Source organism: Meles meles, chromosome 10 (assembly GCF_922984935.1).
Source record: "Meles meles chromosome 10, mMelMel3.1 paternal haplotype, whole genome shotgun sequence".
NCBI lineage: Eukaryota > Metazoa > Chordata > Mammalia > Carnivora > Mustelidae > Meles > Meles meles.
This window is the reverse complement of record NC_060075.1, coordinates 44,057,448-44,079,335: the sequence shown is the minus strand read 5'-3', so window position 1 is coordinate 44,079,335 and position 21,888 is coordinate 44,057,448. Positions and strand designations below refer to the sequence as shown.

The 21,888-nt window shown below is 44.1% G+C and overlaps 1 protein-coding gene across 4 annotated transcripts in view; it reads left to right on the top strand.

Annotated features, from left to right (window-relative positions):
• The first annotated feature begins 4,161 nt into the window (after positions 1-4,161).
• BMPER (BMP binding endothelial regulator) overlaps positions 4,162-21,888 on the top strand; it is a 253,349-nt gene continuing 235,622 nt past the window's right edge. For 2 of the 4 annotated variants that reach the window (XM_046021648.1, XM_046021647.1), the window contains exons 1-2: positions 4,162-4,426; positions 5,466-5,551. In XM_046021648.1, coding sequence (XP_045877604.1) covers positions 4,294-4,426; positions 5,466-5,551 — 219 coding nt within the window. In that variant the 5' untranslated portion in view covers positions 4,162-4,293. The remainder of the gene's footprint in view (positions 4,427-5,465; positions 5,552-21,888) is intronic. The other 2 variants (XM_046021646.1, XM_046021645.1) reach the window with 2 other exon arrangements.

Genomic DNA, 21,888 nt, shown 5'->3' with positions numbered 1-21,888 from the left:
CGTTTCCTTTCTGCAGACATGTAGTCTGGTTGTTGTAAAGAATTAGGCACTTATTCCATGGCAGACTTCGTGTTGCTTATCTGGGGTGGAATCTTGAAGTACTGCCTCTAGATTCCTCATGATTTCCAAGGCTGCCCACGGCTCCTGCTCAGCCAACAGAGAGAGCTCTTTGAGTGACTACTCCCCATTCTCTTTATAAACCCCGTGTCTCCTGGCAGTTCCTCTCTGCTCTTGCCAGATTGCCCTTCACCTACTAACACTGCCCTTTTGCAAGGCTCAGCTCCTGTGCCACCTCCTCCAGGAAGCTTAATCTCTAAACTTCCACAGCAGAGCCTGTTACCGCCTCCTTGTACACAGTAATGCCCCTTTATCTGCAGTGTCGCTTTTTCTGCAGGTTCAGTGGCCAGTGGTCACTGGAGGTCTGAAACCAGATGGTCCTCCTTTTGACAAATCATGAGAGCGTCAGTAGCCGCCTAACTTACCTCACAATGCCTCTGTCATTCGGCTCCCTTCCACACATCACGTAGCCGCTTTATCATCTCGTGTCATCGCAAGAAGGGTGAGTACAGTATGATAAGATATATTGAAAGAGAGAGCACATTCACATCTTATGATAGTATATTGTTACAATTGTTCTAGTTTATTATTGGTTATTGTTAATTTCTAGCTGTGCCTAAGGTAAATTGAACTTTATCGTAGGTATGTATAGGAAAAAAAAACCCACATATATATAGTGCTTAGTACTATCTGTGGTTTCAGTGCTTAGTACTATCTGTGGTTTCAGGCACCCACTCAGAGTCTTGGAACTTATTTCCATGCAGATAAGGGGAAATGACTACACTCATTCCTACCTTCATTTACAAACATGCTTTATCTCCTTCACTAGATGGTAAGCTTCTTAGTAGCACCACCGCTTATCCTGATCAAGTCTAAAATGCCTAGCCTGATGTCTTTTATAAAGCAAAACCCTCTCACATTTATGGAGTACTTTCGGCCCTCCCTAGTGGTTGGTATCATAGTTCTTTTACTCTGCTGCCTTTTTGATCTATTTATTTCTATTTTTAGGAAGCTGGATTGATGCAATTTCTTTTGCTAAATTATATATTTGGTTGGATTTTTTACTGTAAATTCACTATCATAGTTTCGCAAGGAGATGAGAATGTCAACTACCACAGGTCTGATTTCCTTTTGGTTGGATTAGGTTTTATATTGTATTTTAAAGAGGATGAGACATTACTTCATCTGACTGCGAATGGAATGGGCCCTGAGTTAGACAGTAGTCTTTGAGACCATTACCTCTTTCTCCTTTAAAAATCTTATAAACAGAGAGCCAAACACACTGCATTCTTTTGATTTCAGTCAAGAGAGTTTGGGATTTGGATGGCACCACCATTTGTTTTAATTGTGAAAATAGACTTATGTGTTATTCAGAGAAGCCTCCTCCTTCTTTTCTTTCTTTTTTGACCCTGGACTTTCTCAGGTTTGGGGAGACAGAGACTGTCGGGCAGCTGATAGACCATCAGTTGAAGAGGGTGGTGGCAGAACAGTGCAGACGCGTTCTGATAAGGCCTTTGGGGAGAAGGATGCTCTTACAGAAGTAGGCCCCAGTGGCTGAAAAGCAGCAAGGGAAATCACTGGTGGCAGCGGATTGGAACAAACAGGAAAAGGAGACGGGTTTGCCAAAGGCTTCTGTACATCTCTCCCATTTGTAAACTTCCAGGCGGATGAAAATGTTTTCCAGGTGGTTTTTGGATTTGTCCCTACAGAGAGAGTTTCAGTGCACCTCAAAGCACCATGCCCCTGGTTAGCGAAATCCACACACTTAGATTTCATCATAACGAATTTTGTCTCCCAGACCTTTGAGGATGCGTGGCTGGTGCCAGGGAAGAAGACACATTGGAGTAACTCACGTCCTCTTCAAATTTCCTCCAGTTCTGTAATTTGTGTTTATGCAGATCTACTGCTCAAGTCTGGGCAATAAAAGGTCTTTCAGCCTCCCTGTTATTCTGTTTTCCCTAGTTAGGTTGTGAGTAACGTCTTTATATAAAAACCCCACGCAAAGAGAATCTTTTTAGATTGAGAAGGTAGCGGTTTCAACTGATTATACTTATCTGTATTAATAAAAGTTTTTATTTTATTTTTTAATCAGTCAGTATGGATTGGGAATAAGATTGGGTTTAGAGTTTTTTTTTTTTTTCATGATCTCTTTATGGTTAGTAAACACATTAGACACATTCTGATTTTTGAGAAGCTCCCTGGTTATGGCAGTCATCTGGGGGGGTAAAAAAAAAAACAACAACCCCAGTCAAACGTAGTCTTTCTTCTAAGTTTTACACTAAAAATCTGTTTTGAGAGGGAAATAGAGCATGCTAAGCTAATGACAGCTTTCCCTTCCCTTATTTTTTCCTTGTCAGAGCAGTGTTCTCCTATCAGCTCCTTGCTGTGTGGGGACGTTGGCAATCCTGCATTCAAACAGGAAAACAAATAAAGAGCTCCCCCCCCCGCCCCGCCCTCAGTCGTGGAGGGTTTAAGATGGAACTGGACTAAATGGGTGCAAACAGACTTATTTTCAAAGGTGTAGTTTCTGAGACTGCAAACACTCCACTTTGCCTGGAGACTGTTAGGTGCGTCCCACAGGTAAAAGTGCTTGGCTAGTCGAAGGTTGCCCTTTGGATCCACCCAGGCGGATCTGTCGGGAGGATCGGCGCGAGGGACCTGGTTTCCATCCTTGGAGAGAGAGGAAGCCGGCAACCCAAGGTGAACTCCGAGGGCAGCTGATTATCAGATCCTAACATTTGCCAAATGTCCCCTAAATGCCAACCTGCGCCTTCGCAATTTGGTTACAAAAATTCTTCTCTCTCTTGCAACCCCTCTTTGAGCAGAAGGTGGTACGGCTTGGTCAGAAAGGCCGCGATTCCGACGGAGGTATCCGGGGTATTTGCGATCGGGTTCGCCGACACCCAGCGCTGCAGAGACCAGAAGGGCGCAGCCCGGCTGCGACGGCGACAGAGTTCCAAGCTGCTGAGGTCGCGGTGGCGCCCCCCCCGCCCCCCCGCCCGAGATTAGCCGCCCGGCGGGTCCCTCCCTCTTTCGTGAGTGAATGAATGATTAGTCAAAGAGCCCTCCCGGCCCCAGTGCGAGCACCTCCCGGCCCCAGTGCGCCAGAGGTTGGAAGGGAGGAGTCTTGGAGAGACGGTTCCTCTTTTCTAAGGGCGAAAAGCGTTCGCTTCTGTGCTTTTATTAGTCGACCTTGCATGTGGTTTCAACTTCTGTCCTCCCTAGAGTCAGGACGCGAAGACACAGAAGCACAAAACACTGCTGTCGAAGGCGCCTCGCCCCTCTGTCGGCTCAGCCCGGCAGTCCGCTGTCGCGCCCCCGCCAGAGGGAAGCAAAGCTGGGAGTGAAAAGTTGCTGGGCCCCTCCTGCGCCCCGTTTGTCGCTCCTTCCCATAGCTGGGGCACCTGGGAGACAGTAGGGTGATGAAGCGTCCCCGTGCCCCACTTTCTGCTTTCTTATAGGGTTGGGGCACCCCGGCGTGATCAGGAGTGGTGTGGCATCCCCTGATAGGGGAGGGATCCCCCGGGAAAGGGAGGAGGCACCGAGCACGCCGGGCGGTGGAGACACGCCTGCCCGGCTCGGATCTGCACCTCGGGGTTGGCGGCCTCCCTCGAGGGGCTGAGGAGCGGGCTGGACGCCTGGCTGAGACGAGTCCGGGGCGCGGGGTTCCTGCGCCTGGGCGCCCCCCGCGGGTTCCGGGAGGCGGCCGGTGCGCCCCTGTGTTGGGCGCGGGAGCGAGCGCGCGCGCCGGCCGGGCGGAGAGTCGGCGGGGCCGGCAGGAGGTGGGGAGTGCAGGAGTGGAGGACGCGGCGGCAGCGGCAGCGCCCGGGGCAGTAGCTGCAGCCCTGGCGGCGGCGGCGGGGCGGCTGTGCGCAGTCCGCACCGCAGCGTCTTTTCTCGGCCTATCTCTGGCTGCTCCGACATCCCCCTCCTCCCGGCCCCATCTCTGGCGTAGGGTGGCCCACGCCTAAGCCGCTGCGAGCAACTCCCTAAAAAAAAAAAAAAAAAAAGGAAAAAAAAAGCCGCATTGGAGGAGCCTGGCCGCAGGACCCCTCCTCCCTGGCGCCCCTCACCCCTCGCTCCCCCCCACCCCCCGCTCCCGGGCGCCCGCCTCCCTCCTTCGCGGACTGTCTCCCGACTCGCCGGCTGAGAGCCCTTTTTGACTGCGAGCGGAGGTAGTGGAGCAGAGGCGGCGGCGCGGGACCTGCAGTCGCCCGGGATTCCCTCCAGGTGACGATGCTCTGGTTCTCCGGCGTCAGGGCTCTGGCTGAGCGTCCCTGCCGGCGCTCGCCCGGGATTACCTGCTGCGTCTTGCTGCTGCTCAATTGCTCGGGGGTCCCCATGTCTCTGGCTTCCTCCTTCTTGACAGGTAGGGGAGGGGGCGGGAGGGACCGGCCCTCCCGGACGCTGGCTTGGTACCTGGGAGAGGAGTCGCTGACTTGCCCCGGGGACGGGAGGGTGGGGAACGAGCACCTTGGCGCCTGCCACTCGCTGGCGGATGGGGATCAAGCGAAGCCCGCTGTGTTAAGGGGTGGGAAGGCAGTGAGTAGGTTAAGGGATGGACACTGAGACCCTGTTAGCATGAATATAGTGATAATAGAAATTCTGTTTGAATTTGAGAAATTTCTTTATATTTGTTATTTTCCTCAACGCTTGTTGAGATTTCTTCTCCTCCTGTCAATATCAAGGAAATAATTGCACCGTTTTCCACACATCCTTCTTTCTCACTCTATAAGGCTCCAATATAGCTTCTGTGTTAGGAGTGCTTTTTAAAGCACTGGCTCTCCAGACTATGAATTTAAAGAAACTGTCATATTTAAAAAAGGTAAGGCCAACAGGATATAATAATGATGTACTTTCAGGCAGGTGAAGACCTCAGCCGCTATTCTGAAGGACATACTTTACTGACACCTGGTGCAGAAAAGAAAATATTAAGTCAATTTCTAAGAGAAGAGGAGAGAAGATTGTTTCAAAAAGTGATTTAAACTGAAAGCAGTTTGAGGCAGATTCATATAAAGGCCTGCTCGTTGATGCAGTCCTGAATTTTGTTTAGCCCTAATGTCCACTTTGAAATTTTTTTTTGCGTATGGGGCTATGTGTTTAGTTGAAATATCTTCATCAAGGAGGATTATTATTAAAGAGTCAGTGAAAGAGTTGGATTTGTGCTTAAGCCATCAGAGAGCAGAAAATCTCTCTATATATGATAGTCTTTTTTTTTAAACTTTAAATAAAACTATTTAATATAATTATTTTGGGAGAATTTGTTTTTGTTGCATTTGATCATTTAAAACTCTTAAGGATTTCTGAATTTGGTAGTTGCTTCAAAAAAGGATTAGTGTAAAAAATTAAATGCTTGCAATAATGCCATTAAGCAAAATTTAAATGGATTTTTTTTTTCTTTCACTAAGGGTCTGTTGCAAAATGTGAAAATGAAGGTGAAGTCCTCCAGATTCCATTTATCACAGACAATCCTTGTATAATGTGTGTCTGCTTGGTAAGTATGAGGATCAGGTAATGTGAAGTCAGTTGCTCCCTTTGACAAGATGAATCCATTACATGTAATAATATAACCAGATCTTAAAAATTGTTTTTAGTCCTTCAAAACTGCACATAACTGTTGAGTTGAATTCATCGAATTTCTGAGTTTTATAACTTTGATACTTTCTGTTTCATCAGGCTTAGGATTCTTATTTTTGACATCATCCTTATAGAAAAAAAAAAAATTAAGATGGACTTTGTACAGCACTGTCCCAGTTGATAATTACTGTTGACACTGTCTGTTCCCAGAATGGTTGTTGGCACCAAATTGTAGGTGCCATCAAACTTTCTGCCTTGGTTCTGTCATCTTAGTGAGAAAATGATGAGAAAACATTTAGGTATAAAGGTCAGGGATAAGACAATGTGACAAGAGGAAAGAGAGGTGATAGTCACAAAGAAGAAACCTGAGGACAAGACATAATCTTGGATTTCTTTGCCTGTTATACCCTAAGATCTCAAAAACAGTCTTTATATTTCTGATCTGGAAGCATGAGTCAGAAAGACATTCTCTTCTTAACAGAGAATGATACTTGGCCGCTTATAGTTAACACTGGTAGTGGCTAATAGATTCAAAAACATAATTTGTTTCAATTTATTTTAGTTTAAGAGTTAATGATAAGATCAAATGAGTAACCACATGGGGGAGATTAAATTATATGAACAAGAAATTCTGAGGTGAAATAGGGATTCACAAGGAGCAACATTTTTGCTTGAGATTGTTTTATATGCCAATCGCCATTGGCAAAATTGGTTAAGACCTACACATCACAAAACCCTGTTGGAAAAACATTCAGGCAGCCAAATGCAAAGCCCCAAAGTGATAGATGACTGCGAGTTATCAGATCAGCATGGTGTATGGAACTGGGGAAGGGAGTCTTCTCGATTTAGGTGAAAGCCAAGCCATCTGGGTTTAAACTACCCAAACTTTTTCATGACAAGGGATGAGGTCAATGTTACAAAATGATAAATGAGTGAAGGTGAATGCCTGTATCAAATGATTAGCAGGTTCTGAAGACTAAAGGAATCAATAGAGACAGAAGTAAAAATGTAGTACGTTTGTTGAGATGGCATATATATTGAGCCTTAGTAAAAGCTGAGAGGGGGATCTTTGGATTTTGTTTATGAGTTGCCATGTTAATTAGTGATCCTTCACTAAAGGACCTGTTGAAAAGAAGCTTTGCATTTAAATTTTGTATCCATTGTATATTTACTAACACCGTGTGTGAGTGTGGGGACGGTGTAGGGGGAGAGATAACCTTCCCCGTTCGTTGATCTTATCTGTATAATGTGAGTGAATTATTTTACCTTAATCTCTTACGATTTCAGGGGGGAAATTCCTGAATAACATTTAAATGTGCTTGGAGCTCCACATGTGAAAATACCATTTTTCTCCTCAGCAGCCTTACAACTCATGAAGTTTAAACATACAGTTTGCAGACTGTTCCCAAGTTACATTATGAAAAATTCTATACAGAGCAATCCCCCTTCTCAGTATTCTCCTCAGGGTGGAAATCCGTACCTTTCTCTGAAAGCACAGCCTTACTGATACTAAGATGGATGTTAGAATCCTGCCATTTTGAAGCTAAAAGAATGAATCTGAAAAGAAAAGTTGGATCAGTTGGAATTCAAATGGGGGTGATTATTTATCCTGGAAAAGTATTGATTAAGTTCACAAGAACAGTTGGTTCATTTATATCTAACAGTTAGAGGTATCTGCTTTGATTGAGAGCTGTCAGAAATCCTTTCCAAACATGTGAAGTCGTGACTCTGGCAATCCAGCTCACTTGTTATTTGAAAGGTGCTCAGAGTTCTTTCAGGAGCCAAAAGGTTTAGGGGTATAGGATTAGGACACCCAAGCTATCATAGTGCTTCCCAAACATTTGTAATGACTTGATAAAATTGAGAAGGAATAGATGATTGGCCACGTCTGTGTTTGTGTATGTTCTTGTATGTTTCCAAAGGATCCACTGCAAACCAAGGATTTCAAAGTACCCCAGACTGCTGTGAGGCTGGTTGGCATTTTTTTATACTTAGGTTGGAATGTAGTCATATTTAGCAGATAGGTAATAGTAGTAGTAACAACATTTATATTGCTGGCACTGATCTAAGCCTGCATTATTTCATTTAACCTCCACAAAAATCCTTTGAGGCCTTTTACTCCCATTTTACAGACGAGGAGACTGAGGCTAAAGGAGTCTCCTCACTTGTGAACTTCATATTTTTGTAGATAGAGCAGGAACTTGCTCTTGGTTTCATCTGCCTCTAGAGCACATCCCTATCATCGAGTGGAACAGACGATTTGCTTAAAGATGTGAAAAAGCAAGGAAAAAAAATTAGAAAGATCACTGAGTTACTTCTTCATACTGCTTGAGTTATTTATTTTATTCTTTTTTTTTTTTTTTGAGTCTTTCTGGAGTTCAGTTAGCTAACATTTGTTAATCACATTATATGAAAGGAAAATCTCGTTATGATTTCAGTTGACCTGCAGGGAGCTTTAGTTGTGAGCTAGTTTTATGTATGTACATTAAGAGGCTATGTAATAGTCAAAACTGTACTTTGGATAAAGAAAATAGTCATATTTAGTTTGTGTTGGTCCAGCCTTTTGGCAAAAATGTACTTAAAGCTGAGCGCAAGCTCCTATCTTATTTCATAACATGTACTAAAAAAAAAAAAAAACCTAACCTCAACATATGCTTAAAAAAGATGTAAAATGTTACAGTTGGGAGGAAATAGGTGGCACAAAGTCCTGTATATAATTACAGTGTAAAAGCTTGAAAACCTCCGCAAAATCAACTTGGCCTGATTTAAACTTTCAAGCTCCGAAATGTTTTAAAGGTAGAATGAGCTCATTTCTGTGGGAATTTTGAGGATGACAGCGGATGCGGTGGCCACAGCAGGCAGAAGTGAATAATCGTATTCTCATTTATCCTCATCTGCTGAGGCCCAGCATCTTGCCAGAATCAGCTGTGATCCAAGAATAACCTGTCTGTAGCTGGTGATGGATATAGTTTTAAAGTGTAGGAGTCAAGAAGCTTCAGTTCATCTATTCAAGGGAAAGGTGAGAAGTTGGACCACTGTCATGAAAAGGAGGGAATCCGGTGGGCAGTGGAAGGTAAAAGATGCAAGTGCTCTATTGTTAGAAAGCCAAGCGTGGCTTTTCCCCACCTTAAAAAATGGTCTTTTATGGGGCTCAGGAAGAAAAGGCTCAGACTTACTGCTGTTTTGTATGATTTCCCCCCTACCCTTTCTGCTGGAATTTTCCCCCACAGAATGCCTAGGAAAACACATGGGTTCCTTTCTTGAAGTACAGTGATAAGAGGCGGTCATGCTCAGAAAATGAAACCAATTCTTGGGATCTTTTGGCATCTCCAAATCCACCAAGTGTGCCTGGGAGATGGTACTCCTACTTCTTGTCCCTTTCCACCCAACTGTCACATAGAAGGAAGCAGGACAAGCCAGGGAGTTCGGCCCGGTACTGGAAACCTGAGAAAACTTTGGGGGCCAGGCCTCAGAAAACCAGAAGTCGGTCAGAGCTTAATTTGGCATACATTTTGTTCAAGCAAAAAACATTATTCTGGGGTTTACATTTCCTCTTTTAAATCCAGAGGTGCAATGTAGAAATGGACCCTCTGCTCATAAAAAGCAATGTGAAATTTGGTGTTACAAGAAGCGGGGCTCCACCAATCTTGGAGTCAACCAAGTGGTGAGAACAGAGGAGACATTGTCTTCTGTCTTCTACTTTTTAATCACACAAATCTTCTGTCACTAAACAAGTAGCTACCGGCATCTTTGGTTCTCTGGGGGTGCCTTCTCTCTATAAAATCCTCATGTTTTTTTATTGCTTAAATTAACAGGCTAGAGAGTGGATATCTATTATCTGAACAAGTGTTAGGCACATGTTTGAGAATGAGGGAGATAAAATTGTGTCAGGATTCAATTTGTGTGTGTGTGTGAGAGAGAGAAACTGGGGGGGGGGGGAGAGGGAGAGAGAGAGAGAGAAAGGAAATAGGAAGTAGCCCAGATGTGTTCAGATACCCCCCTTAGTATGTGCGTGTAGACACAGATTGCCATATTTTTTGAAAATTGTTTCATGTCATGTTTAGACTTCGGATGCTCACTAAGGAAGTGATCGGGATTTGCTTGTTTATTTTCTGTTTAAAAAGGTGTTGTGATTAATTGCCTTTCCATAAAACAGTATGTTCAATAGAGCACTTTTAGGGGGAGTAACTTGTTTATAGCATTGCGCTGGTAAGTTCACCAGTACCAGCTCTGAGGCGGTTATTTCTATGCGTCATTGAGGCTGAGAGAGGTAGAGCAAATGTCCTGAGGTTATACAGTTCCTAAGAGACAGAGTGGGATGTGAAGCCAGTGCCTTCTCCACTAAACTGATTTGCCTTTACTAGTTGTTTATTATTTAAAAACATCTATAAATACTTCTAAGGGCTTCGGGGAGTTATTTCCACCCCTGCAAAGCTGACACAGGCTCTCTTTGGGGGAGGTTAGAGTGATTTTTGTCTTGTAGCACATACCAAGTCTAGAATTTGGGGGGCCCTTTTAAAGGAAGACCCACAGTTCAGGCAGCTTTTGTCTGGCATTTCATCATGTTTTGGCAAAGAGCTTTGGCACTGGCAGCAGAGAGGCCTGGGTTCCAATCTCGGCTCTATCACTCAATGGTGACGGACTTGAGAAGGTCACCTTACCTTTCTAAGGCTTGGTTTCCTCATCCGAAGAGCGGGATGAATGTCAGTACGAAGCTCAGAGAGCTGCCGTGAGAATGAAGTGAGCGGCAGCATGGAAGGCTTGGCCCAGAGTTTGGCCTGGAGTGAGCTCTCTAGAATGATTCATTGTTGTTGTTGTTGATGATGACATTATTGTTTAAATTCTTATTTCCTCACATGGAATAGGATGCAAAGTTTCATCAGAAAAAGAAGAAGAAAAAAAAAAAAAAGGAGCATGGGGATAATGATGCCAAGCCCACCCATCGTTATGAATGAACAGGGCTAAGTCAGGAACTTTTGTGGGCTTTTCTGTCCCTCCAGACTTGGACTGGGCTGATCTAGGCTGCTTCCTTATTGGCCCAGTGGTCTGTGAGCCCTGGTGTAAGTTTTCCCCTTGCTCTCCATTAAATACTAAAAAAACTTTCCATGGAAGAGGGGCCTCGTTTTTTCTGTAGAGTATTTACATCTCTATGCCTGTGGGGTCACCTTCACTTGTACTTTTATTGGCAGAGGGATAGAGTTGGGACTCAGGAGCGCCGTAATTCTGGAAAAACTGCCTAGTGGTCTGGCAGCATGGGGATTTTCCTGGCCTGCCTCGTGGAAGTCTCTCAACCCTGTTCCAGACCTGAGTGGGTTTTTGCTGCCTATTTACTCGTGTGCTCCCCTTCCCCATTCTCATCCTATTTTAAACATGCTTCCATTTCATTTGTAGACTCTGGCCTTTCAAGGGTACACCAGCAGTAAGCTGTGCTTTAAGTGTAGGAAGTAATGCTGAAGAAGGGGAGCCCTTCTGCAGACTGGGACATAGATACGGTGAGGCAGATGAGGAGGGCATAGTTAGAAAAGTTAGGCAAGGCAAAACAATGGAAAATAAAGTCAATAATAAAAATCCGTGGCACCAATAAAGGATATCACTTTTTCGCACCCCCTTCTGTGTCACTTCTATCCTGCTGATGGTATATTGACTCCTTTGTGATAAAAAGAAGACAAATAACACCACCTTTCATGGCACTGGGAGGTCAAGTGTGCTTGTTGAACTTAGTTAAGATCAGCAAATGAGCTGGTTGTATATTTTAAGACCTCTTGATTCCCAGATCTAATTCTATAAAACACTACTCAAAGCACTAGGGATAGCAGGTTATAATTTCAATAATATTATTCTTTCTTCCTTCTCTCCACACTTCATTCTCCCCTTCCATTTTATTTTATTATTTTTAGCCTTTTCTGTGTTTGAAGCATTGTGCTGTTTGGGCACCTTGGGGAGGCAAAGGCCAACAGGACAGATTCTTGCCCACAACCTAATGGGGGAGAAAGACCCAGGCATGGGTGGAGGAAATCTGGTCTTGGCAAGGCATTGTTGGAGGAAAGGCAGAGAGGAGTGTGTTTTCGGGGACTGTGGAAGGGCCAAGTCCCAAGTGCCCGAAGCTCTGGTAGAAGCTGGAGTTAGAAAGCTGGTGGAATGCAGTAATAAGGAGATCGGTTCCACTCGTATAATTGAGAGGATTTCCTATTTTGGAGCAGCCACATGACACAATTAGATGTGTTTTCTCTAAACGCCTCAAAGAGCTTCCGTGGGCATATTTCAAGTGTGGAGAGGCTGGAGTTTGAACAACAGCCTCCTGGGATGTGTTGTGGTTAGGCGAGAGCAAACAGCAAGCAGGGGAGCGCAAGGAGCAGGGGCAGTGGGAATGGAAGGAGATGTGGGGGTAAGCCAAGGTTGCTCATTCTTTGGAATTTCTTTCACCACCTTCCAGTTCTAGAATATGTGGTTTAAAAGACTCCAAGCCACGCCCAGCAAGACAGTAGTTAAAACGGTAGGGTGTCTCTGCACCAGTCACTTTGCTAATCATTTGGTGTCTCCAGAGCAGGGTGCTGCCACCTAAACAGAAGAGTTTACTTCCCAGAGCTCCCTTTTCGAAATTCCATTTTTGCTCTCTACTGTTGCATGACCCATTTGGCAAATTATTGCATCTGGTAGATATTACCATGATAGTAGGTACTTTCAGTGGTAGGACGAATTTATACAATAGTCAAAATGGGGTAGCTCTCCTTAAAAAAGTCTACGAATGTGCTGGGACCCGTAGTCTTACAAAGGAATTTTAGAGCCCAAGTTGATAGAACTTGGCAACAGAACAGATGGCAAAAGTGAGAGAAGGGGTGAATTAGAGGGAATTTCGAGAGTTCTCCCAGTGGTATAGACAATGTAGGAAGAGAAGAGGTCACTGATGTGGGTGCGTGAGAATGAGTTTAGACCTGATGAGATGGGTTTGATGACCTTCCAGGTAGAAGAGCTAGGTAGGCTCGGTAAGGAAATCAAGACCAGTGGACAGACATCTGTTGACTGTTTGAATTGAAATACACTTCAACACTTTGGGAAAAATTACTTGTCTACACTGAGATTTCAAAAGTAGGCCTACCAGAGTAATTAGAAGAAGGGTCATGTTTAAGGGAAAGGTAGAAAAGGAGAAACCCGTGACAGAGATTGAGAAGTAGTTTTAGGAGACGGAGCAGAATCAGGAAAGTGCAGGTCAAGGCAGAAGGTGTTTGAAGAACAGAAAGACCAGTGGGACCAGTGGTATTGAATATTGCAGCATTAGGCTGAAGACTCTAGGAGAATATCACAGAAAGAACTTTCTCATCATCTTATCGGGCTATTGGAAATAGTCAGTGATGGTGCCTACCTCCCTAGTACCTGCTGTACATTTTCACGTGGAATAAAGTTCATCATAGATGGAATTTGCTGGAAGCCCGTTTGATACCGTTTGATAGAAATCCAGAACTAAGGTTGCTGTAGGGATTTTGGGAATTTAGAACAAAAATCACAAATTTTCCCAACTTTGATTTGGAAAGATCTTAGTAAAAGTGAATAAATACCACATGAAATTTTAAAAGGTACCAAAACAAAACTAATTTCATGGATAAAAGTAATATACTTTTCTAAACATCTTTGGAATATTTCTATAGTTAAGTGCAAAATGGACAAGGCCACATTGAGGCTTTTTTTTTTTTTTTTTTACTATTATTATGAATAAGAGCAACAACATAAAAGAGCCTGGCTAATATAAAATCTTACCATTATAAACTTTCACGTTTGTTCTATTAAACTGCTAATGGTGCTTTAAAAATATTATGATGTAATTTAATCCCTTAGCTAGATCTTCAGGAAAAATATTTTCTTTCTTCACTAAATGTTTAATATCTGCTTTGTCATTGAAGTACAGCTGTGGAGTAGCAGCGATGGCGTCTGAAATTATGGGTTCAAGTCTCATGGGGGCCACCCGCTAGCTGTGCATCACTGAACAGGTGACTTGTACTCTCTGAGCCTTAGTTGTGAGTCCTAGGCAAGTTGTAATGGTATGTGCACCCTTAGGCTTCACCTCTAAAGAGAAATAATCATGCAGACCCTACTCTGCTGACTGGAGCCATTTGACTGAGGTGATGTGTGTGGGTTAAATGCACTCATGTTTGTGAAAGGCCTTTGCTGAGAGGGTTAAGGGCAAGAATGATTAAGGGCAAGAATCTGAATAGAAGAAAGTGAAGTGTATGCCATAAGTCAGTTTTTAGCAGATACATTAATAAGTATATTTTTAAGGAGCAATAATGTAGTGATTCCCATGTCTACTCCTTAATAGTTCTAAGGCTTTGGGTGAATTGCCCAATATTCTGTATCTCTTTGTCTTCATTGTGAGGCTTTGTTCGAAACTGTGGGTTAAAACATGTAAAGTTTTAGGGGCACCTCTGTGGCTCAGTCAGTTAAGCATCTGACTCTTGATTTTGGCTCAGGTCATGGTCCAGGGTCCTGAGATTGAGCCCGGTGTAGGGCTCCGCACTCAGCATGGGATCTGCTTGGGATTCACTCTCCCTCTACCCCTCCCCCCATGCATACATTCTCTCTCGCTCTCTCTCTCTGAAATAAATAAATAAAATCTTTAAAATGACGACGACAACAAAAGCATATAAAGTTCTTAGAACAGGGTCTGGAATGTGTTAAGCACTCCCAAAATGATAGCCTCTGCCCTTATCACCATCGATACAGCGCTTTTGAGAAGTGATGAAATGGACTGTTCTTATTCAGTATTTGTCGACTCTTGTGAAATATGTTTACTGTGAATTTCTGTCAGGGTGTAGACAGTGGAACTTCAATAGACATGATTGTTATCTTTTCTGATAGAAGATAGGAAATTCTGGTCGTATTTGGGCCTTAGCAAGATGGATTGGTTGCTCTGTTTTTCACCTTCAAAGGCCCATCTGCTTGGTTGGCGCCCATGTACAGACAGCTAATCACAACACTGCGTTCCTAGTGAGGCCTAGTTGTCCTTTTCCAGCACTTGCTGTGGAATTGGGAAGTGGCAGGTGGGAGGCAGGGATGTAAACCTAATTCTTGAGTGGACTTGCTGAGCCTGGCCCTTGTGAGCCCCTCCGTCTGAGAGCGTGCAGTCCTGCTATCTGACCGACCACAGTCATTCATGCATGCCGGTGGTATGGGGCCTCACCTTCTCCAGGCTAATCCCAGAGTCCCTGATGTGACTGGATTTGGACTTGGGGGCCCTACAGATCCATGCAGCTTTGAATGTTTGCCACCCATGGTCCCGTCACCTGCTCTGAAGGTGGGCGTCATCTTCTCTTCACCAGCATGCTCTGTGTCGTGGTGTAGTTATTTGGGTGAATTTACGTCTTACAAGATGAAATCTGCAAAGCTAAGAACCTTGTCCAGTCATCTCTGCAAGTGCCATATCTTCAGCGAGAAGTCCTCAACCTTGGGGCTTGAGTAGGAGTCAGCCTGGAGTTTCCTGTTTATAGTTTGGGTTGTTAACACTTGGGCTAGCTCCCCCTAGAATGGAACTCCAAGTTCCAAAACATGATTCTCCCAGAGAGTTTGTCACAGAAGGTCAACCCTCTCTATAAAAGACATCCTAAATAATCATTACGAAAACACATTTTTCCCTTTGAAAGGAATGCAGTTACATTTGAAAGTGAGAGTCCTATAGACATTAAGACCTACTTTTCTTTGTGACAAAAGGAACATTCCCTCTTAGAGAAATATCCTGCTGTCAAAGGCAGCTGTGTGTCAGACAGTACAGGAGGTGTGAGCGGGAGGGATCTGGGATTATCTCACTTTTGCTTTCAGAAGTCACAATGAAGAAACGCCTCCCCATCCTTACCCTGCCGGAGCTGGTCATTTCCTCCCCTTTCAGTGAGGCTAGCTCCGAAACCTTGACACAAGCCTTAATGTTTATATTGGGTTTTGGATGTTAGCTCCCTCGGCTTCTGGAAGCTGAGTCTGTTGAAAATTATGTTTTTCTTTTAAGGACAAAGGCCCTATTGTATGTACATGTCGTGTAGTGTAATGAGGGTTTTTTTTTTTCTTTTTTCTTTTTTAATGTTAGGTAATGGGTGGTTCTCACCCAGGTCTGCCAAATGAGAAGTTCAAAGGTAGGTCTGTAACCTGAATGGCAGATTTAAGGTTGCACACAGGTAACTCAACAAGAGAAAATGAGAGGGTGGGACATGTAGCGTCTTCACTGACCAGACCTCATTCCCCCTTGCCCCTCTTTGATGGAATAACACATCAAGTGAATCTGGGACAGGACCTGCAGCATGAGTGATGATGTCCCAGGGACACTTCAAAGAGAATGACAGTGATAATAAAAATAATAGAGATGATAATCAGCCCATTTTAACTTATAAAAGCAGCCATCTTCAAAGTAGCTCTTGTGTTCTTGGTCAGATAAAACAGATTTTAGCTAGATGATTTTTCATGGCCGCTGAGGCTGTCGGGCGTAGGCTGAACATCTTATTTTTGGAGACTGTGCGGTGGGTCTTTCTGGTGGTGCTGCGGGCCCTCTCAGCTGTGGGTGACCTCAGGACGATGAGACCAGGAGACCGGGCCCAGCCCACAGGAAGGAGGCAGGAAAACCAGAAGGCCCCAAGCTGTTCTTGTATTTCTTTGGGCCCCAGTGAGAGGATTTTTTAGGATCCTTATCTTAATTTTTTTTTTCTCTTTCTCTGTAAACATTGCTTTTCTTTTCTTTCTTTCTTTCTTTCCTTTTTTAAAAATCCTATCTTTCCTAGGTTCCTCTCTAAGAAACCTATGGACCTCTGCAATGGCATCAAGGTTCCTTTCACCTGTCACTGCTTTCTTTTTAGTGAACAAAGTAATGACATTTGCATCCTTTTTTCATATTTATTTTTAGAGCTTCTTATTGAAAAATACCAGGGGGATTCCTTTGTTATTTTATTTTCTCATTAAGCAGAAGTGTCTGAGGCAAGATATGACAACTGCTCCCTCTTGGGCCAGAGGCACCTGCATCGTGTCTGTGGTCTGTGGTGCTTGAAGCTTCTGCCTCTGATAAAGCCTGGCTTGCCCTGTTTGACTGCCTCTTTCTGTCCCTTTACTTTTCAGAAATTCACAAATCCTGGAGGCTCTCACAGCCTGCTGGGTCTCTCCTGCTTTGTGGATTTATGGTGTAAAAGCAGTAGCATCGAGACATTTCACATAACAGTGTTTCTTGGTCTCGGGGGGACATTATTTTCTGAATGAGAGGACATGAAAGATTAATCAGGTATTCTCCTGCTTGCGAGCTGCTATGTCAAAACAGTTTAGGGTCTTACCATGTACCTGTGTTTATGCTCCTTGTGGGGACCAGGGCCTATTGGAGTTGAGATGTGGTGATTTCCTGTTTTCAGGCACTTGTGAAGCAATGGTTTGGTGTCTGGTGGGACCCACTAGAGGTCAGCTCCCAGTCCCATTAGCACATAGGTGAACACTGGGATGGAAATTCCTTTCCCCTAAGAGGTGACTCAAGTCAGAATTGGGGGAAAAGCTGGATGGCTGGGAAGGGGGCAGGAATATATCCTTTTTTTTGAGTTTCATTTTCCAGGGGTGTTTTCCTTTGTACAAACTAGCCCTTCTTTCTCCTTACTGGGTGTGCTGGGAATGCATGTCCCAAAGAGCAGTGGCTTCCTTGTTCTTGTGAGGGCTTGTGTGTATGCATGTGGGGGAATAGTTGGGATTTATTAAAAACATACACATTTTTTTTTCCTGTTTTGTATAAACCATACACTTGCCAAATTTACACACTATTTGGCCAAGTGACAGACATATATGGTTCCCAGACTTTGGTGTTTGATTGAAGTGTATGAAAATTTTGATGTTTGGTGTTGACCTACATAAACAACAATTTTTGTGGTTCACTCTAATTCATACTTTAAGCACCTTAAGGCTTTCTCAGTGGAGATAGTTACTCTGACAGGTTATTGCGATGTATCTGAAAGAGGGGCCTTTAAATTAAGGGCAAATTTATATCGGGTTCATAAACAAAACATAAAATGTGGTGATATAGGGGCACCTGGGTGGCTCAGTGGGTTAAAGCCTCTGCCTTTGGCTCAGGTCATGATCTCAGGGTCCTGGGATCGAGCCCCGTATCGGGCTCTCTGCTCAGCGGGGAGCTTGCTTCCCTTCCTCTCTCTCTCTCTGCCTGCCTCTCTGCCTACTTGTGATCTCTGTCAAATAAAATCTTTAAAAAAATAAAAAATAAAAAAAAGTGGTGGTATAGTGAAACACAAACACCTCTCAATCTCTGAACCTCCAGCTCTGAATTAATGGGCTCTCTGAAGATGCCTTCTGATGGTGGTGGCGGTGGAGAGGGAATCAGTATTCATTCACCTTCATACCAATGAGAGGGAACGCACAATACCATGTGTGCTCGGCAGGGAACGTGGGAGCTGAGTTGTAGGACTAAAGGAGGAAAATGATTGATGGTTATTAAACTCAGTACATATTTACTGAACATTTATGTTAATAACAGCCTGAGGCACTTTGAGATTGGAAAAACACTTTTTAAAAAAAATGAACAAAAAAATTAAATTATGTTCCAGATGGTTTTGAAGTCAGATATCTTATATTGCTCTAGAGGTCTTTGCAAATTGATGAACTTATGTAAGCCACAGATATTAACTCTTGGCTGGAATATTTGATTAACCAGAACAAACAGTATTCCTTAACTGTGATAAGTTACACAACACACACACACACACTCTGAATATGTATGTATTTAATATGACATTAAGATATGGATCTAGTTTGCAAGCTACCTTCTATCACTAGAGTCTAAAATAAAAGTGAACATGAGATTGAACCAGTAGTCGTGTGGCCCTGTGAGAGGAGTTTTGGGCACTGTGACAAGGAGCAGACAACTGGGTTCCCGGCTGGTGCCACCCCCACTTCCTGGTCCTCACCCAGATACTTCGATGTGACTGCTTGTGTTATCTCTCACTAAAAGGTCAGTGGTAAGGATTTTGCCTTGGGCTCTCAGTTTGTAATGTCCCTAAGAACGAGGAGGGAGCTTGTTAAAAATGCAGATTTAGGGGATCCTCCTCCAGAGACTCTGATTCCAAGGTCTGGTGGAGACCAGAGAATCTCCATTTTTAATAAACTCTTCCTGGGACTCTATACGGGGGCTCATTTATGGAAAACTCAGCCCAACTGAGGTTAGTGGAAAGAGAAGGATGTACAAATAGAAATATAAATAAATATAGGTAAATTCCCCAATGAGGCAACATGTTAAATAGGGGTTTGGGACAATTGGAGTTCTGTTTTTTGTACAAAAGTTAATAGTAGGTCAGCTCTCATTTATAGAATATTATTTTCATGGAGACTCTCACACAGTTCTCTTGCACGTTAATGGTATTTATTGAAAGTCTACTTTTTCTCTTCATGTCCTTTCTCTCTCAGGGCTCCTCTCGTCACTCCATCGGAATTAATCATTTGTTCTTTGAAGACTTATGTTGGTCACTCCTTTTATAACCCTTACTCCTGCCTCCCCTGAAGTTTTGATTATTTACATGGCCGTCTCTCCTGCTGAACTTTAAGCTTCTTCAAGGCTGGAATTGTGTCTGACTTCTCACTACCACTCGAAGCATCGAGAATAGCGCCTCTTAATAACTATTTTATGAGTAAATACTGTGTTCATGAATTAGGGGTAGCCTGTATTTCAGTTTCTTCAAAGCCACACCATAAGGTAGGGTAGGTAGATTTTCTCAAGAAACCTATTTCACAGGTGAAATAAATAAATAAATCTCAGAAAAGTAAAGCAAGGCACAGCTCACACTGCAAATGAGCTGGGTTTGGGACTGTGATTCAAGTACGGGAGTCCTGCGCCAGCCCATATAGACGCCACTGAGATATCTGAGAGAATGTTTCCTGACCACAAGGGTTGAGAAAGCACCCCGGGCAAGGGGGGTAGTGAGAGACACCCAGCAAATAACTTCCGTGGGTTTTAGGTTTTCAACGGTCCTTGTGGCCCAGTTAGGTAGAGTCCTGACTGGCGCCTTTGGGTGGGGCAGGCTGACGCTCTGGGTTGCTGGCAGCCTTTTCATGTGATGGATTCCCACAGGGATACGCTCTGTTTTCTGTGGTCTTTCTGTGATGGGCAGCAGCTGCAGGAGAAAGCTGATGTGACATATGTTTGTTGCTTCTTCAGCATGAGCCAACGAGATGTAGCAATTGGACAAAACAGCCAGGGTTTTTGGACTGATTTGCTGGGATCCAGCAGCATCTGGAGGAAAGAGGCAGTTGATAAGAAGTGGCGGGCCAGGTGAGGTGGAGTTTGGAGACACCCCACTGCAACCCCTTCCATTCACAAGCCTCCCTAATAGAAGCTGTTTCCTTCTGCGGACCCTCTCTGTGCAGCAGGTACCTTCCTCCATGCAGAACAGAACTATTCCGGGAGACTGGAGTTCTTTGCTCTCTCTTCATGCGCCCCTATTTGTGCTCACACCTTCCTTTCCTTGATCAGGGAGAACATAATGTTGAGCGTTTGCCTTCACTTAATTCTAGTCACATTGCTAAACTGTTTCCGTACCTTTAATGAGAATCCTTAAAAAAAATTTTTTTTTTTTTTAAATTGGCCTGGCATTCCATTGTTCCAGGATTTCACCTTTATCATCTCCATCTTTTATTATTTTTTACCATGTTATTTTCTTTCTCTGTTATTAGCTCAGCATTTCCATGATGTCACCACTCCTCAAGTTTTCTGTCTTGTTTTTCTCAGTTTCAGTTTCTAATTCTTGGTTTTGGCCTGATAATGAAATGCACAAACAGAATTACAGTGACGTGGTTGTTCTTCCTACACAAACCGTGGCAGCCAGATGCGTGAGGGATGCAGTGTCCAGGGGGGAGCCCTCTGGCACACGCAGAGTTGGATGAGCTGGTGGAAGACCAGGGGGCAGGCCATTTGTGATAAGGATTAAGGGGCCAGGAAAAGGATGGCTAGAGCAGCTAAAGGGTTCGCTTAGATCAGAGCCAAATGCCCAGATGGGGGGTTAGTAAATATTTCCTGCTAATGATGATGTGCTGATAATCGTTGTGCCTGGTGGAGAGAATGCCCAGGGGAACTTTAACAGCCTTCCAGTATGTGGGAAGGAAATTCTTTGTTGAAAGGACAGAGAGGAGTATAAATCCCGCAGTTGCAACATATCTTTAGCTCCAGCTTCTCCGCTGGCCTGTCTGCCTCTCTCACTTCCAGAGTGAGCCCCGAAGTGGTTGTGGGGTGTTGGCTTCTATGCTTCTTGGCCAGTGCCTGCCTGTGAGTACAGGCCTCTTCCCTAGATCCCTCTATCCTAGTTACCCTGCCGTAAATGAGGTCACACTCCCAGCCTTGAACCACATTTGCTGGGATCGGAAATTGAAAGCAGGGTCTGACTGTGGGCTCTAGTCATCTCAGGGTTTTGGCTCTAGGTCTTAGTATAATTGAAAAGGAAAATTAAAATAAAGGGTTTCTGCCTTCCTTTTCTTTCCGTTATTCCTTAGGGTTCATGTTCTCTCCCTCCCACACTCTTCCTTAATACTGAGCTAGACTTTGACCAAAGCTCTGGTGGGTCCGAGCCTTGTTGGTCGGGGATATTGGTCCTAGAATTTTTCCCCTGGCATTGTCAGCTCTTCTAGCCAGCTAGAATTTTCCTAAACTTGAGTCTGTTTCCTCAGAGATGTAGCTTGACGCAGGTATGGTGTTGATTAGCACTGGGGGCAAGGAGCACCCAGCAGTGGCCAAGACAACATCTATTGAGCCTCAAATGGCTGACAGTGACAGGTCGATCCTGAGGTATCCTGGTCTCTAGGTATCCGGCACGGTGGCCAGCGCTTCGAGAAGGTGACCTCTGGTGGTCACTGCATTCGTGTAATAATCTCAGGCAGTGATGTCGTACAGAGGGGTGTGTGTGTGTGTGTGTGTGTGTACTTACATGGGTAGTATTCCCTCAGTGTTTGCATGATGGATTTATAAGAATTTTATTTATTTGGCTACTCCTTCCTGGACTTTTTTTTTGCTGGGTCTTTCATACCTTCTCAAACTTTAAATATTGGAGGGCCCCAAGATCTAATCAAGATGTTTTCTCTGTCTACATTCTTACCCTAGGTGACTTCATACAGATTCATGGCTTAAAAGCCATCCATACGCTGAACATTCCCACATTTGTGCTCCCAGCTCTCTCACCCTTCAAGTGCAGACTCCTATCCGACTTGTCCCCATGGATGTCCAGGAAGCACCTCCGACTGAAAATGCCCAGACAGAGATCT